Source organism: Hemitrygon akajei, chromosome 19, assembly GCF_048418815.1.
Source record: "Hemitrygon akajei chromosome 19, sHemAka1.3, whole genome shotgun sequence".
Lineage (NCBI taxonomy): Eukaryota > Metazoa > Chordata > Chondrichthyes > Myliobatiformes > Dasyatidae > Hemitrygon > Hemitrygon akajei.
Window position 1 is genome coordinate 72,986,339 of NC_133142.1, and position 18,569 is coordinate 73,004,907.

Below are 18,569 nucleotides of genomic sequence, written 5' to 3' on the forward strand. Positions count from 1 at the left end.
AGAATGTACAAGCTGCACACGGGCAGCGTAGAGGGCTGGGGTTGAACCTAGGTCGCTGGAGCTGTGAAGCAGCAGCACAACTAGCTAACCAAATTCTTTCCTCGTTTGACAGATCTACTGTCTCAGAAATTAGGTTGATCTTTGCAGTATTTCCTTTGCAATAATGAATGTCCTAGGTAGGAAGACTATATTGTACACAATATTCCAGATGCAACCCCACTAGGGCCAAATGTTAATTGGAGTAAGAAGTCTGTACTCTTGGCCTAAACTGTCTTGAAATATGAGAAATTACTTTTATCGGATTACCTGTTATACCTGCGTGTTAAATCAGTATCTATGTATGTTGACACACAAATACCCCCAACAAATTTTTTTCAATTTCTCACCTTTCCAAAAAAAATTTCTATTTTTCCTACCCAAGTGAGAGAGAAGTACAAGGTGGTAGGTGAGCCTGAAGGGGGTAGATGAAGTAAAGAGCTGGGAAGTTGATTGGTGAAAGAGACAGAAGACCATTGAAGAAAGAAAAGGGGGCACCAGAGGGAGACGATGGGTGGGGGGACAAGAAGATGAGGTGAGAGGGGGAAAAGTGGATGGGAAATGGTGAAGGAAAGGGAGGTGGGGGCATTACTGGAAGTTTGAGAAATCAATGTTTATGCCATCAGGCTGGAGGTCAGACGGAATAAAAGATGTTGTTCTCCAACCTGAGTGTGGCCTCATCACGACGGTGGAGGAGGCCATGGATGGACATATAGGAAATGGAATTAAAATGGGTGGCCATTGGGAGATCCCACTTTTTCTGGTGGACAGAGCGTAGGTGCTCGGCAAAGCGGTCTCCCAATCTCTTTTGGGTCTCACTGATAAACAGGAGGCCACACTGGGAGCAGTGGACACAGTAGATGATCCCAACAGGCTCACAGGTGAAGTGTTGCCTCACCTGGAAGGACTGTTTAGGGCCCTGAATAGTAGCGAGGGAGGAGATGTATGGGCAGGTGTGGCACTTGTTCCGCTTGCAAGGACAAGTGCCAGGAGGGAGATCAGTAGGGAGGGACGACCGGACAAGGGAGTCGCGTAGGGAGCGATCCCTGCGGAAAGCAAAAAGTAAGGGGTAGAGAAAGATGTGCTTGGTGATGGGGTCCCATAGGAGATGGTGGAAGTTTTGGAGAATTATGTGCTGGACATGGAGGCGGGTGGGGTGGTAGGTGAGTTCCTCCAGCATTTTGTGTGTGCTGTTCAGTTTTCCAGCATCTGCAAATTTTTTCTTGTTTCTGATGAAAGGTTGCACCATTTGTTTGCTTTTTACTAAATCCATTTTAAAAAAAAACTAATTTTCAGGAGGATAACTCCAAAGGGACAGAATTGAAAAGTAGGGAAGCTATGTTAAAATACAAATCAAGCTCTTATTAGATAGACTTGGGTCCTGTGTGTAAACCATTAGAGATAAACTTGGATATAAAGGCACCAAAGATTGCTGGATTATTACTAGGAATGCAAGGATGTATAGCAGTTCATGATGAATTGGCATGATTTTTTTGTACTCTTGAGAACTAAAGGCTGAGGGATAGATAAGTAGAATGATGGGCTTGGATAGAATATAAACAGAGAAAGCTTTTATGTGGAAAAGAGCATGTGTAGGTCCGACAGTTACTCTGAAATTCAAATGCTGTACTTTTTAATATGATCAGCTAAAATATTGCTAGACTAAAGCAGATAATGCAGTTGAGTTTTAGAGGAGACTGAACAAATAAATGAGGGAGAAGTAAACAGTGTTAGGTTGATAAATGTTATTGAGGAGAGATGGGAAGAGAATTGGGTGGTGCATAAATGTTGCCATAAAAAGCAATGGAGTATAATCAATGAGATCAAACACAGATATTGATAGATTTTTGGATGCTAAAAGAATCAAGAGACATTAAATCTGTATGTAAGGAGTGTAAACTGATATTTTTGAGTGGCAAAGGAGGTATGAGGTGCTGGATCATGTACACTTACATGCGCTCTTAAAATTTTTATAAGCAAGCTTGTAAATCCTGTTTAAATACTGTGTATTCCATGTATAGATCAGAAAAGTGGATTACTGTTGCAGTTTGCCTTAATTATTTGCTGAAAGAAAAGTAATTGATTTATTGTAATATACATACAACCATAAACAATTTGTACATGCTTTTGTGTTTTTTTTTTCTTTGTTTAGGGGGATCTGATGATGCGGGGGCAGAATCTGATGAAGTGCCTGATGACTATGTTGTACGGTGAGTGAAATTCTTCATGTCAAATGAAAGTAAAATTTTGTTCATGCCTATGCGTGTTAAGTAGTATTGCATTGATCATGTTGAAAAGCATGTGAATCTGAGTATAACATGTATTTTCTCCTTTTTCTTTTAAAGATTTTACAGCAACAAGCTTCTAATAGAATTATTTTGAAGTCAGGAATTGTTTACTGCTCTAAGGCAACAATATTGAAAAGCTACGTGGAAGAGAGATCACTCAAAATGCTGAAGGAACTCAGCAGGCCAGGCAGTATCTATGGAAAAGAAAGTATAGTCGACATTTCCAGTCGAGACCCTTTGGCAGGACTGGAGAAAAAAAGATAAGGAGTAGAGTTTAAAAAGTGGGGAAGGGGAGAGAGAAACATAAGGTGATAGGTGAAACCAGGAGGGGGAGGGATGAAGTAAATAGCTGGGAAGCTGGTGAAAGAGACATAGGACTGGAGAAGTGGGGGTCTGATAGGTGAGGATAGAAGGCCATGGAAGAAAGAAAAGGGGGGAGGTGATGGGCAGGCAAGTGGATAAGGTGTGAGAGCAAAAAGTGGATGGGGACTGATTAAGGAGAGGAGTGGGGTGGTCATTACCAAAAGTTCGAGAAATGGATGTTCATGCCATCAGGTTGGAGGCTACCCAGATGGAATACAAGGTGTTGTTCCTTCTACCTGAGTGTGGCCTCAGTGTGACAGTAGAGGAGACCATGGATTGACATGGGTCCCCAGCTGCCCTCTCCTTCACCAGTCCCCTCCCCTTTCCCCCTCCCTCACCTTATCTCCTTGCCCGCCCATCACCTTCCTCTGGTGGCCCTCCCTGCTTTTCTTTCTTCCATGGCCTTCTATCCTCACCTATCAGACTTCCCCTTCTCCAGCCCTGTACTCTTTCACCAATCAACTTCCCAGCTATTTACTTCATAACCCCCCCCCCCCCCCAGGTTTCACCTATTACCTTATGTTTCTCTCTCCCCTTCCCCACTTTTTAACTCTACTCCTCATCTATTTTTCCTCCAGACCTGCTGAAGGGTCTTGGCCCAAAAAGTTGACTGTACTTTTTTCCATAGATGCTGCCTACCCTGCTGAGTTCCTCCAGCACTTTGTGTGTGTGTGTGTTGCTTGGATTTCCAGTATCTGCGGATTCTCTCTAGTTAGGAGAGATATCAAATAAGTTTCTGTGTGGGTATAACTATGGTTTATAGAGACAGTATTTTTTAAAGTTCAAGTTTGTGAGAATCAGCAAAGCATTTTATATGGAACAATTAATTTGATGTGGATTTTGTGGCCTGCAGTGAATGTGGTATAGCTCACTGTGATCTTAAAGATCTATCACTCTCTCTGGCGATAGGTTATCTGCTTTCTAATATCAGTTCAAAGAGCTCCCTGATATGCCTCAACTATGATGTCTGCTATTATGCTTGTGCAGGATTGGGAAATAATTTGAAATCATGAATCACTAAAATATGAAGAGGGTACAAAAGAGTATGAAAATAAATTAGCAAATAATATAAAAGCAGACAATAAGAATTTCTTTAGTTATTTAAAATAAAGGAGTAGCCAAGGTAAATTGTATTCCATTTATAAATTTCAAGAATATATCGGGGAATTAATAATGGGAAATACTTAAAATTCAGTGAGCTACAGAAAAAGAGAAACTTAAAATAAATCTTGTTATTAATGGAAATATACTAAGAAGCACATAATGGGATCATTTATCTAATGGCTTGTGATCCTTGGCTCTTAAAGGGAATAACTGCAGAGATGTATTGTAATTTACCAAAATTCCCTGAATTCTAGAGGTCCCAGAAGATTGGAAAAACTGTAAAGATGATGCCACTGTTCAAGAAAGGAGAGTGACATAGAGCAATAGACTACACATTAGTTGGCCTAACATCCGTCATTAGGAAGATGGTGCAACCCACCATACACTCAAGCGTCAAAACGGTTTTCAATAGAAAATTGTTTGACAAATTTAATAGTTGTTTCAGGATTAACAAGCAGAATGGTTTGAGGAAACAAACAGATGTAATGTATTTAGTGTTTTAAAAGGCTTTCAGAAATCTATATAAAAGATTGTTGTACAAGATGAGAGTAGGTGGAGATGGGCTTATAAAGTGGTTATCACTCTTAAGATATCAGAAGATAGTTGTCATGAGTTTGTCATTTTCAGACTGTACATTGGCAATCAAAATCCAGTGGGCAGGACTTAATTTTATGTCTTCAACTATGTTAATGACTTGGATAAAAGGACTCGAGCCAAATATGATGGAGGTACAATGATAAGTAGGTTAGCAAGTTAATAAGGAGCTTGCAAAGGGATATGGATTGATTAGACCAGAATTTGTAAGCATGAATTTAAAATGGGAAAATGTAGGGTTATTATCTTTGTAAAATAAATAACTAGATTGCTACACTTTGATTGTATGTCATCAACACATACCATTGTTTAAAGAAATAATGTACTGTGAAGATTCTGCAGATTCTGAGATATTGTAAGAGTCAGAAATTAACTCCTTAGAAAGGTATGGGTTGTTTTTGCAGTCATAATCATTGTAAAACAATGTTGGACACTAGGTTTTAGTTTTATTCTGAACTTGTTTTCATGTCTGTATTTGATTATTCCAGAAATGGTGATTCCCAGTTATTCGATAAGGTTCGAGGTCATGACATAAAGCTGCTTCGCTATCTTTCTGTTCGTTACATTTGTGACTTGATGGTAGAGAAGAAGAAAGTGAAGTTTGGACTGAAGTAAGTGCATGCTTCATCGTATTTAATTAAAAACTTGTTGTAACACCAATCTCAATAATATTGAGGCAATGTTTACAGGTGGTGGTTGCAGTGAAGCCTTGGGGCAAGTAAGAAGCCTGAATATAGATCAGAATAATATGTAACTTATCTGAAGTTTCATTAGTATAATTTGTGCTTTTGTTTTTTACAATGGCTAGTTAAATTCTAGTAGAAGAGCGTGGAAGTTGTGCTTCAACTTTATAAAGCATTGGAAGGTCCTTTGCTGGAATACTGAATGTAGTTCTGGTGACCACATTATAGGAAAGATGTAATAACAAGAAGGTTGTTTCTACGATTAGTGGTATTCCACAGGGATCAATGGTGGGACCTTTTCTGCTTGTAGTATATGTGAATGTTTGAATGTAAATCTATGAATCATGATGAGTAAATTTGTAGATGACAAAAGAAAGGTGGAGTTATTGATTGTGGCAGGTGGTTTTAGCCATATAGTGATATTGATGTGTTGGTGAAGTAGGCTGAGGAATGGCAGATGAAATTTAGTACTACAATAAACTGAAGTTCTGCATTTTGGATATTAGTTAGGGCAGGACATACACCACCAGAGAGGATGCAGAGGAGAATCAGCAAGATATTTCCTGGGTTGTAGTGTTTATACTGTCCCATGAGGCGGCGCGGCACAGCAGCAGCGGCTTTTCAGACCTGGTGTTACTTTAATTTTCTATTTTAAGTTTGATACACAATTTTCGATTAGGACATATGGATAACAAAGCGACTGTCTACCATCGCCAGATACTTCTACAATACAGAGATCGTCCAAAAACAAACCTCCACAAAGATCTGCTGGCTGAATTACACGACGTCAGCTTGCTGAGGGGAACATAACAGGCCTACATTCTTCGGACTTGCCTGATGCTGGGAGCCGGAGATGGAGACGTCAAAAGCAATGTGCGAGGAAGCAGAAGCGAGGCAAACGGGCAGGGGTCTGTGCCAGGCTAAAAGCAAACCCTAGCCGGCCGGCTGGCTCTCCCGTCCATTCTGCTCTCCAATGTCCGCTCCCTGGACAATAAAATGGACTACATCCGACTCCAAAGTAATACTCGGCAGGAGTACAGAGTTTGCTCCGCGTTTGTCTTCACAGAGACATGGCTCACTAATGGGATTTTGGATGCTGCCATCCAGCTAGACAGGCTAGCTTTGTTTCGTTCGGACAGAGATGCAGCTGTCTCCGGTAAGACTCGCGGTGGTGGCTTGTGTGTTTACATCAACATGGAATGGTGTAAGAACTTTGTGCTGGTTTCCAGACACTGCTCATTGCTAGCGGAGTTTGTGGCAGTTCAATGCAGACCATTTTATTTGCCGCGGGAATTCACCTCTGTTCTTATATTCGGTGTCTACATTCCCCCAGAGCTAATGCTAAGGAGGCGCTCTGTGAACTGTACGGGGCTATTAGCGAACTGCAGAACCACACCCTGATGGTCTGTTTATTGTCGCCGGTGATTTTAACCACGCGAACCTTAAGTCAGTGCTCCCCAAATTCCATCAGTACGTGGACTTTGCAATGAGAGGGGAGAACGCATTGGACCTGGTTTACACAAACATCCCCGACACGTACCGGGCAGAGCCCTGCCCCCACCTCGGATACTCAGACCACATCTCTGTTATGCTAATCCCAGCATACAGACCGCTCTTGTAATTGGACATCACCAATTACAAGACAACATCACCTGACTGTGCAGGTGATGCCTCCCTCCCAAATGCGCTGAATAACTTCTACGTCCGGTTTGAGGCAGAAAATGACGTGGTGGCAAGGAAGTCCATCCTTCCTACAAATGACCAGGTGCTGTGTCTCTCCATGGTCAACATGAGAAGAACCCTGTGCAGGGTCAACCCACGGAAGGCTGCTGGACCAGACAACATCCCTGGTAGAGTGCTCAGAGGATGTGCAGACCAGCTAGCAAATGTTCTCACTGACATCTTCAACATCTCCCTGAGCAGCGCCACCATTCCAACGTGCTTCAAGGCCGCCACCATCGTCCCCGTGCTGAAGAAGTCTTCAGTGTCCTGCCTAAATGACTACCGTCCCGTTGCACTTACATCCATCATCATGAAGTGTTTCGAGAGGCTCGTCATGAGGCATATCAAGACCCTGCTGCCCCCCTCACTGGACCCCCTACAGTTCGTGTACCGTCCCAACCGCTCAACAGATGACGCCATTGCCACCACCCTCCACCTGGCCCTAACCCACCTGGACAAAAAAGACACATACATTCAGATGCTGTTCATAGACTTCAGTTCAGCATTGAACACAATCATCCCTCAGAAACTGACTGGAAAGCTGAGCCTACTGGGCCTGAACACCTCCCTCTGCAACTGGATCCTAGACTTCCTGACTGGGAGACCTCAGTCAGTCTGGATTGGGAGCAGCATCTCCAACACCATCACACTGAGCACGGGGGCTCCCCAGGGTTGCGTGCTCAGTCCACTGCTGTTCACTCTGCTGACCCACGACTGTGCTGCAACACACAGCTCGAACCATATCATCAAGTTCGCTGATGACATGACCGTGGTGGGTCTCATCAGCAAGAATGACGAGTCAGCTTACAGAGAGGAGGTGCAGCGGCTAATGGACTGATACAGAGTCAACAACCTGTCTCTTAATGTGAACAAAACAAAAGAGATGGTTGTTGACTTCAGGAGGGCACAGAGCGACCACTCCCTGCTGAACATCGACAGCTCCTCGGTAGAGATCGTAAAGAGCACCAAATTTCTTGGTGTTCACCTGATGGAGAATCTCACCTGGTCCCTCAACACCAGCTCCATAGCAAAGAAAGCCCAGCAGCATCTCTACTTTTTGCGAAGGCTGAGAAAAGTCCATCTCCCACCCCCCCATCCTCATCACATTCTACAGGGGTTGTATTGAGAGCATCCTGAGCAGCTGCATCACTGCCCGGTTCGTAAATTGCCAAATCTCGGATTGCAAGACCCTGCAGCGGATAGTGAGGTCAGCTGAGAAGATCATCGGGGTCTCTGTTCCTGCCATCACGGACATTTACACTACACGCTGCATCCGCAAAGGAAACAGCATTATGAAGGACCCCATGCACCCCTCATACAATCTCTTCTCCCTCCTGCCGTCTGGGAAAAGGCTCCGAAGCATTCGGGTTCTCACGACCAGATTATGTAACAGTTTCTTCCCCCAAGCTATTAGACTCCTCAATACCCGAAGCCTGGACTGACACCTTGCCCTACTGTCCTGTTTATTATTTATTGTAATGCCTGCACTGTTTTTGTGCACTTTATGCAGTCCAGTGTAGGTCTGTAGTCTAGTATAGCTTTCTCTGTGTTTTTTATTACGTAGTTCAGTCTAGTTTTCTGTACTGTGTCATGTAACACCATGGTCCTGAAAAACGTCTCATTTTTACTATGCACTGTACCAGCAGTTATGGTTGAAATGACAATAAAAGTTGACTTGACTTTAATTATGAAGAAAGACTGGAGAGGCCAGACCTGTTTTCGCGGAAGTGGAGGACAGAACATGATTGAGGTATGTAAAACTGAAGACTCAGATAGACTGAAGTGTAAGAAACTTCTTCCTTATGAAGTGATTTAAGTTAGAGGACGTAGATTTAAGGTAAGGGGCAAGAGACTTAGGAGGGATCTGAGGGTTTTTCAGCTCAAAAATGTTGAGTACCTGGATTGCACTGCTGGTGAGAGTGGTAGCAGAGCCATTGACAGCATGTAAGTGTTTAGGTGAGCACTTGAGTTGCTTTGGGCAAAGTACTGGAGGATGGGACTAATATGAATGGATGCCCACTGGCTGGCAGCAATGTGGGCTGAACAACTTGCTTCTGTGCTATATGAATCTAATCCTTTTCCATTGGCAGACAATTTAAGAACTTGGGCATAGATTTAAAGTAATTGATAAGAGGTATGAGAAGGAAAATGGAGGGAAACTCACTGAGGGTGGTAGTGGTCTAGAACATGTTACTCGAAAGGATGATTCGGCTGAAATCCTCATTACATTGTTTGGCATAAAACAATACAATCCCAGATGTTTTCACAACACTGCAGTGCAAAAGAGTGAATGAATGTGTCATTGTGTTAATGTATCAGAGAGCTCCTTGACTTGGATAATGTTACCGTTGGAGCTTGTGGGTCACCCTTGGGCAAGGTGTAGTACCTGCTTAGCCACTCTGATCAGGGTCACCTAAAGCCATGGAAGCAGGTGATCAGCAGCTGGTCCTAGTTAAGTGACCACTCACTCCGGGCAGAAAGTTTCTAAAGAGTATTGATAATGGCTGGGGTCATCCATCTTGTAAAGACACTGCCCTGAAGAAGGCAGTGGAAAAACAAGAACAATTGTGGTCATAGACCATGATTACCCACATTGTACGACATGGCACATAATGATGATTAACCTGTCAGTGTGGAGGAGGGATCATCTGTTGTTCGGGTGATTGTGGAGTATTATGTACAGTATACTGCGCAAAACTAGCTATTTAGCCCAAGCAAGCCATATTCGTGTTTTAATTCCATACCAGCATCTTCCCTTCCCTCCATACTTATTATTTATAATCTCTTTAATACAGTGAAGTTGCAAATGAGTCGCCCTGAGTTAATTTTCCTATTCTGCATTTAGTTGTGTGGAGATCCCAGTAAACTGTAGTATATATGTGTATATAGAACATAGAAATCTACAGCACATTACAGGCCCTTCCACCCACAGTGTTGTGCCGATCATGTAACCTACTCTAGAAACTGCTTAGAATTCCCCCAGCACATAACCCTCTATTTTTCTAAGCATATACCTATCTAAGAGTCTCTTAAAAGACCCTATTGTATCCACTTCTACCACCATTGCTGGCAGTGCATTCCATGCATCCACCACTTTCTGTGTGGAAAAACTTGCTTCTGACATCCCCCTGTACCTACTTCCAAGCATCTTAAAAATATGCCCTTCATGTTAGCCATTTCAGCCCTGGGAAGAAGTCTCTGGCTATCCTCACGTTTAATGCCTCTCATCATCTTATACATCTTTATCAGGTCATCTCTCATCTTCCATTGCTCCAAGGAGAAAAGGTCAAGTTCACTCAACCTCTTCTCATAAGACATGTTCTTCAATTAGTTCCAGGAAACATACTTTGAAAAGGATGTATTGCTGTAGAGGGAATGCTTTACAGCTTTAAATCAAAATGTTACAGAAACTAGAAGTCCAAAATGAAACAGAAAATACTGGAAAAGTCCAACAGGTCAGGCAGTATCCATGAAAAGAAAACCTTGAGTTCATGTTTCAAGTTAAAGACATCAGTACTGTGAAAGGAAGAAAACTAGTTAGTTTTAAGTTGCAGGGAGTGGTGGAGAGGAGAAACAGAATAAACTTCTGGAAGTCTGGTTTAAAAAATGAATGATTCCATGAATCATCCTTCAGTAGCTTCAACAGGATTCTATCATTATATTTTTCCCCAATATAGTCCACCAGGAGGTGGATGTCAATTCTGTTACTATCTCATAAGCAGTATGTGGTGGGACTGAGGCTATGACTCTGCATGAAGGATCTGAAAGGAAGAACTCCTCTATTCACCAGCTAATTGAGCTCTACCACGAGGAATTCTGCCAGATGAACAACAGTCATCTTAAGGAACGTCATAAAGAATCCACCAACTCCTCTTGCTGCAGGACTTACAGGACATTCAAGTTGATGACTGCTCAATGAACTTGTAATCAAAGGTATTTTTCCCACTGGAACTTTTCTACAAAGGACAGGTCGTGCAGCAAGATCCAAATAAATGCTCCACAGGACTAGGAAACCCTGGATCACAAGGGACATTGAGACCCTGACCAGAAAAATGGAAGGAGCATGGGTTTGGTGTATGCAGCTGGAACCAAGCGAATTTCTGGAGTTTGGGGGGTGGGGGTGGGGGTTGTGTGTGTGTGTGTATTTCTGTAAGGTTGAGGAAATTTAGCCAGTTGACATCAATTTTCCAGATTATGTAGTTGGGTAAAGTTCAAAGTTCATATGTCACCATATACAGCTTTCAGGTATACTCAATGAACCCATAATGGAATAATAACCAAAATAGGGTCTGTCAGCAGCATCCATTATTAGGGACCCCCCACCACTTGGTCATGCTCACTTTTCTCAGCTGTTATCAGGAAGAAAGTACAGACACTTCAGGACTCTCAGCACCAGGTTCATCAACAGTTATTATACTGCAACCAGCAAGCTCTTGGAAGCAGAGGGGATAGCTTCACTTAACTTCACTTGCCCCATTATTGAAATGTTCCCACAACCTATGTACTCACTTTCAAGGACTCTTTATCTCATGTTCCCAATGTTTATTGCTTATTTGTTATTATTATTTCTTTCTTTTCGTATTTGCGCAATTTGTTGTCTTACACACAAGTTGAACACCTAAGCTGGTTACTTTTTTATTTGTTGTCAATTGTTTTCTTGCCTCATTTGTTTGTTTTTAAGTACGCCCATCAACTTCCTCTGTAAATACTGACTTGCATTGTGAGAATGTGCATAGGTATTAAGAAATTCTTCTAAGAATCTACCATTGCATTGAGCATTATGTAGAACAAAAAATAATTCCTTGAAATAATTAAATACTATATAATGACTAGAACTCTGAGGAAAAACAGGCTAAATAAATGTCTGTGCCTGTGGTTTCTGTAGTCTTCATGTGTAGTTCATACCTAATGGTGAAATTAGAAATTGTTACCTACCAACTGTGATGCTCCAATATGTCACACTTCCATGAAGTTTTTGTTTCACTTGTCTACTAAGAAAATGGCATTGAATCAAAAAGTATGACTGACAATTTTGAAACTGAGTATTTATTGTTATTTTCTGCCTTTTGGAGAAATTTCATAAAGCATATGGTGTATCTTGTATGCATCACAAGATCTTTTTTAAAAATACTTTACAGGATGTAACATGGATCTGAATCAGCTCGCGTTCCTAATGACGTGACTGGATTTGTCCTGAAGAACACAGCTTCTTTCAGTCAGTGGTACATACTGTATTTCAAAATGGTTTATTCTTTAATGTTTTGAATATAAATTTCTGAAGAACCTGCTCTCTCTTAGAATTAAAGAGCAATACAGCATGGATACAGGCTCTTTGGCCCAACGAGTCCATGCTAACCATGGTGTCCACCTAGCTCGTCCCTAATTCCTGCGTTTGTCCCATATTCCTCTAAGCTCTGTCTCTCCATGTACTTATCCAAGTGCTGCTTACGTACCATTGTACCTGCCCTAACCACTTCTTCTGGCAGCTCGTTCTATGTAGTCACCACCTTCTCTATGGAAATAATTGCTGCTTTTAAATCTTTTTTCTCTTACCCTATATCTGTGCCCTTATTTTGGGCTCCCTTACTTGGGGGGAGGGGGGGAGGAAGACTTGCCATTCTCCTTATAATTGTAATCATTTCCATAAGATTGCTCCTCATTTTCCTACATTCCAAGGAATAAAGGGCTAGCATAGCCAGTCTCTCTCTATAAGTCAGGCCCTCTAGTCCTGCAATATCTTTGTACTCCTTTCTGCACTCTCTCCTATGACCAAAACTGTGCACGGTACTCCCAAGTGCAGCCTCATCAACAACTTGTTCCATTGCAGCATAATGTCCCAACTCCATACTCAGTGCCCTGACTGATGAATGCCAGTATGTTAAGCACCTTTTTTCATCACCCTGTGTACCTGTGATACCACTTTCAACCAACTATGCACTTGTACCCCTAAATCTCTTAGTTCCATTACACCCTCTAGTGCCTTACCATTCAAAGTATAAGTCCTACACTGGTTTGACTTTCCAAAATGTACCACTTCACACTTATCTATTGAAATCCATTTGGCACTCCTCAGCCCAGTTCCCTTATCAATCAAGGTCCCCTTGTAATCTACAATAATAACCTTCTCCATTCTCGACAAAACATTTACTTGTAGATCTCTTACATGGGATCCAGAACAAAACCTTTTTTTTTGTAATTTATTTTTTATTGAAGTTTATCATCAAACAAACATTTCCATAAGATGTATTTCAGATACTGTACATATATATCATGTAATCATATTTGTCACAAATCTCTACATAATAATTATCTGAGATATACACTCATAGAAAGGAGTGGAGAGAAAGAGCAATCGAAATAAGAAAACTATGTACAAAGTAGGGAGTGATCTTTTTACAACATATTCATTGACTTGTGAGAATAAAATCAGGCCTATGAGGTGTTATGTAGTTAAACCATTTTTCCCAGTATGGATCAAATTGTTCCAGCTTATGATTAACAGATGCTGTTGTCTTCTCCATTTTGTAAATGTCCGTTGTAATTTCCATCCATACATTTAAAGTTGGGTTCTCCTGTGATAACCATTTCCTGGTAAGGGTTTTTTTTTACCAGCCACCAGCAGTATATTCATTAAATATTCATCTCTTTTCAACCATTCTTGAGGTATATACCCAAAATATATGGTCTTACTCTCTAAGGGTATTTCACAGTCAAAAATGTCTTGTAGGGCATTGTGTATCCCTCTCCAACAGTCTTTGATAACAGGGCATTCCCAGAAAATATGATAATGGTTTGCATTTTGATTTCCACAACTTCTCCAGCAAACAGGGATGTTACTACCATAATGGGATTTCTGAGAGGGTATAATAAAATATCTTATCAAGTTTTTCTACCCGAACTCTCTCCATTTCTGTGAATGGGTACACTTCCATTGATACCTCCATATTGTTGTCCATTCTTCCTCAGATATTATTATCTCTCCTTCCTTCTCCCATTTTCTTTAGATGTATGAAGTTGAATGTGTTTTAAGATTTGACAAACCCTTATACACGATTAAAATGATTCTACTACCATTGTCTGAATTATATGCTTTTCTAAATAGCTCTATCAGACATGTACTTGCCTCGGTTACATTTTTAACCATCCTATTAACATACTATTGCATCTGTAAATACCAATAAAAGTCTTGTTTTTCTAACAAGTGTTTCTCTTTGAGCATTTCAAAACTGTACAGTTCCTTCTTTCATTATATTGCAAATAGCGGTTATTCATTTAGCTGTCCAGTCCTTAAATCTAGCATCCAGTTTATTCAGTGTAAAATCTGAGTCATATGCACACCATTTAAGAATTGCAATGTCTCTCTCTGGTTTATATTTTATAATAGTTTTCCATATTTTAAGAGTCAATTTCATCCATGGGTTATCAATAGTATTTATGTAACTTTGTAGGTTGTTATCAGCAAAAATTGCCTGTATGGGGATGGAAATATCCTCTCCTCAGTGTTTTTCCCTTGAGCGTCATATGATGGGTTACACCTACATATCACAGCTCGCGACTGTGCTGCTAAATAATAATCTCAAAGAGAAGATAGTCCCCAATCCCCCTTTTCCTTGGCTGATTGCAAAGTTTTGAGATGAACTCTAGGCCTTTTACCTTGCCATATATATTTTGATAGCATCTTGTTCCATTCACTAAATTGATTTTGGTTAATCTCTATTGGTAGGGTCTGAAAGAGATATAGTAGTCTGGGCAGTATATTCAGTTTAATAGATTCAATCCTTGAACTGAGACCAAGAAAAGGAATTAGGTTCCATCTTGTTATATCTTCCTTAATTTTTTTATATATAGGCTGATAATTGCATTCTGATAATTTTGCCAAATCTTTTGGCATAATGATGCCCAAATATTTGACAGACTCTGTTTGCCATGCCCAAGGATATCTACTTTCAATTTCTCTTGGTGGGCTATAGTTATATGAAAGTACTTGGGTTTTATCTATGTTGATCTTGTATCCTGATATTTGGCCATATTGTTCAAAGGATTGCATCAGTTTAGGTAAAGAGTGTGTTGTTGCCCTAGAGAGATCAAAATGTCATCCGTGTAACAGGTCAATTTATGCTCTGTCCCTTTAATAGTAACCCCCTGATATCTTCATTTTGTCTGATGTATTGAGCTAATGGTTCCAGATATAATGCGAAGAGCAGCGGTGACCATGCACAAACCTGTCTCGTGCCCCTTTCTATATAACCATGTAACAATTACAGCATGGAAACAGGCCATCTCGGCCCTTCTAGTCCGTGCCCAACGCTTACTTTCACCTAGTCCCACCGACCTGCACTCAGCCCATAACCCTCCATTCCTTTCCTGTCCATATACCTATCCAATTTTACTTTAAATGACATTATCGAACCTGCCTCTACCACTTCTGCTGGAAGCTCATTCCACACAGCTACCACTCTCTTTGAGTAAAGAAATTCCCCCTCGTGTTACCCCTAAACTTTTGTCCCCTAACTCTCAACTCATGTCCTCTAGTTTGAATCTCCCCTACTCTCAATGGAAAAAGCCTATCCACGTCAACTCTATCTATCCCCCCTCATAATTTTAAATACCTCTATCAAGTCCCCCCTCAACCTTCTACGCTCCAAAGAATAAAGACCTCACTTGTTCAACCTTTCTCTGTAACTCAGGTGCTGAAACCCAGGTAACATTCTGGTAAATCTCCTGTGTACTCTCTCTATTTTGTTGACATCTTTCCTATAATTCGGTGACCAGAACTGTACACAATACTCCAAATTTGGCCTTACCAATGCCTTGTACAATTTTAACATTACATCCCAACTCCTGTACTCAATGCTCTGATTTATAAAGGCCAGCATACCAAAAGCTTTCTTCACCACCCTATCCACATGAGATTCCACCTAGAATCAGAATGTTCTATTCTGATTATTCCTACCAAAATGTAGCACCTCACACTTACCAGCATTAAAATCCATCTGCCATCTTTCAGCCCACTCTTCTAACTGGCCTAAATCTCTCTGCAACCTTTGAAAATATACTTCTTTGTCCACAATGCCACCTATCTTAGTATCATCTGCATACTTACTAATCCAATTTACCACCCCATCATCCAGATCATTAATGTACATGACAAACAGCATTGGACCCAGTACAGATCCCTGAGGCACACCACTCAAACCTGACAAACAGTTATCCACCACTACTCTCTGGCATCTCCCATCCAGACACTGTTGAATCCATTTTACTACTTTAATATTAATATCTAACGATTGAACCTTCCTAACTAACCTTCTGTGTGGAACCTTGTCAAAGGCCTTACTGAAGTCCATATAGACAACATCCACTGCTTTACCCTTGTCAACTTTCCTAGTAACCTCTTCAAAAAGTTCAATAAGATTTGTCAAACATAACCTTCCACGCACAAATCCATGTTGACTGTTCCTAATCAGACCCTGTCTATCCAGATAATTATATATACCATCTCTAAGAATACTTTCCATTAATTTACCCACCACTGATGTCAAACTTACAGGCCTATAATTGCTAGGTTTACTCTTAGAACCCTTTTTAACAATGGAACCACATGAGCAATATGTCAATCCTCCGGCACCATCCCCGTTTCTAATGACATTTGAAATATTTCTGTCAGAGCCGCTGCTATTTCTAAACTAACTTCCCTCAACATCCTAGGGAATACCTGTCAGGACCCAGAGATTTATCCACTTTTATACTCCTTAAAAACGCCAGCACTTCCTCCTCTTTAATCATCATAGTTTCCATAACTTCCCTACTTGTTTCCCTTACCTTACACAGTTCAATATCCTTCTCCTTAGTGAATACCGAAGAAAAGAAAGTGTTCAAAATCTCCCCCATCTCTTTTGGCTCCACACATAACTGTCCCCACCCTGATTCTCTAAGGGACCAATTTTATCCCTCACTATCCTTTTGCTATTAATATAACTGTAGAAACCCTTTGGATTTACTTTCACTTTACTTGCCAAAGCTACCTCGTATCTTTTAGCTTTTCTGATTTCTTTCTTAAGATTCTTTTTACATTCTTTATATTCTTTGAGCACCTCATTTATTCCATGCTGCCTATATTTATTGTAGATCTCTTTCTTTTTCCGAACCAAGTTTCCAATATCCCTTGAAAACCATGACTCTCTCAAACTTTTAACCTTTCCTTTCAACCTAACAGGAACATAAAGATTCTGTACCCTCAAAATTTCTCCTTTAAATGACCTCCATTTCTCTATTACATCCTTCCCATAAAACAAATTGTCCCAATCCAATTACATCCTTCCCATAAAACAAATAGTCCCAATCTAGGATAAAACTATTAGATAAGTATCCATTGATTTTAATCCTAGCAGTAGGATTGTCAGAACAAAACCTTTTTGATGCAGGAGTGGTAGATCCTTTAGCGTGGGTTCAGATTATAATTCAGTTATTGATTTGAATGGACAAGCTTATTAATTTAGAAGGGCTTCACCTACTCAACTTCCCCTTTTCCTTAAAATTTCTATATCTATCTATTTTCAATACTTGCACCTTGACTCAATGCTACAGGATGCATTGGAGATTCGGGGGAAAAAAATTAAAATATCCAATAATTGTTTTAAAAGACAGGAATGCTCTGGGGGGAAAAAGGTTTTCTTTGCAAAGTGTGCAATATGTGTGATAATTTCAGTGTGTGATATTGATGCATATTGATGAGGTTAAGAATTAAAGGAAATTAGGAGAACACAAGTGTCATAAGTGATTTGATTTATACTCTGGTCATGTTTTGAAGCCCTACATATGTTAACTTGTAATATCTATTGGACTTTTTGGTAAAGAGTTTATTTAATGGTGCTGTTTCCACTTACATTTTTGTTTCCATTTGTGCATGTGCCACCTGCCTCTTGTTAATGGCTTTCACTAACCATAACCAATTTCTCACTGTAGGTCATTTTCCTTATGGTGATGTCTAATGGCTATACTGTACATTTGACAAATGCTTATGGAATAGTAGGAACAGCTTTTAACTGAAACAAACAAGAGAACACAGCTCATTATTCAGGGGTTTTCATAGTACTCGGGCATGGTCATGAGTATTATAGCGGATTACAAGTCAAAAGGATTGATGGCAACAGTGGCTGTCTTGTGCAAAGTACTAATGTTACATGTTTCAGCAAGATGTATTTTCAGGCTGGCTTCAATGTACTCTGGTAAGGTGGAGTTCTACTCTGATTCTAGCTTTGTTTACCTAGAAGCGTGTAGCAGACACTTTCAAATGCAATGCAATCTTCTATTTCTCATGTATAGAATCCAACTTGCTAAGCAAATAAATACACCAAAAATATAAAACTGGGGAGTGAGGGGAAATTAGAGATGCCTGGAATTTTAAAGCAATATAATACAAATATTCATCTTCTCTCTTCCTCTTTAGTGTGACCTCATCTGAGAAGGTGGACAAAGCACAGCGATACGCAGATTTCACCTTATTATCTATACCTTATCCAGGTAACTACTTCACATCATTTTATTTGTAGAATCAATAACCTTTTGAAATCATTGTTCATGGTTTTAAGACCTTACCAGATACTTGCTTTGCCTTGTACGAACAAAGTTATGTGTTAGGGAAAATGGCACTCCTGTGTTCCTGCTCCTGCTTTTTGTGAGCTAAGAGAGCTACTGGTATTGTTTAATACCCCGTGGCCCATAGGGTATCTTGGGTTTCTGAATCTGCACGACACATCAGTGATATTGAAATGCTTCA

General features: G+C 40.5%; 1 protein-coding gene across 3 annotated transcripts in view; it reads left to right on the forward strand.

The window, feature by feature from the left end:
- The window catches only part of mtmr14 (myotubularin related protein 14), a 116,687-nt gene that overhangs the window by 37,847 nt on the left and 60,271 nt on the right, over positions 1 to 18,569 (forward strand). For all 3 annotated transcript variants that reach the window (XM_073072858.1, XM_073072860.1, XM_073072859.1), the window contains exons 5-7: positions 2,189 to 2,246; positions 4,874 to 4,996; positions 18,240 to 18,313. In XM_073072858.1, coding sequence (XP_072928959.1) covers positions 2,189 to 2,246; positions 4,874 to 4,996; positions 18,240 to 18,313 — 255 coding nt within the window. The remainder of the gene's footprint in view (positions 1 to 2,188; positions 2,247 to 4,873; positions 4,997 to 18,239; positions 18,314 to 18,569) is intronic.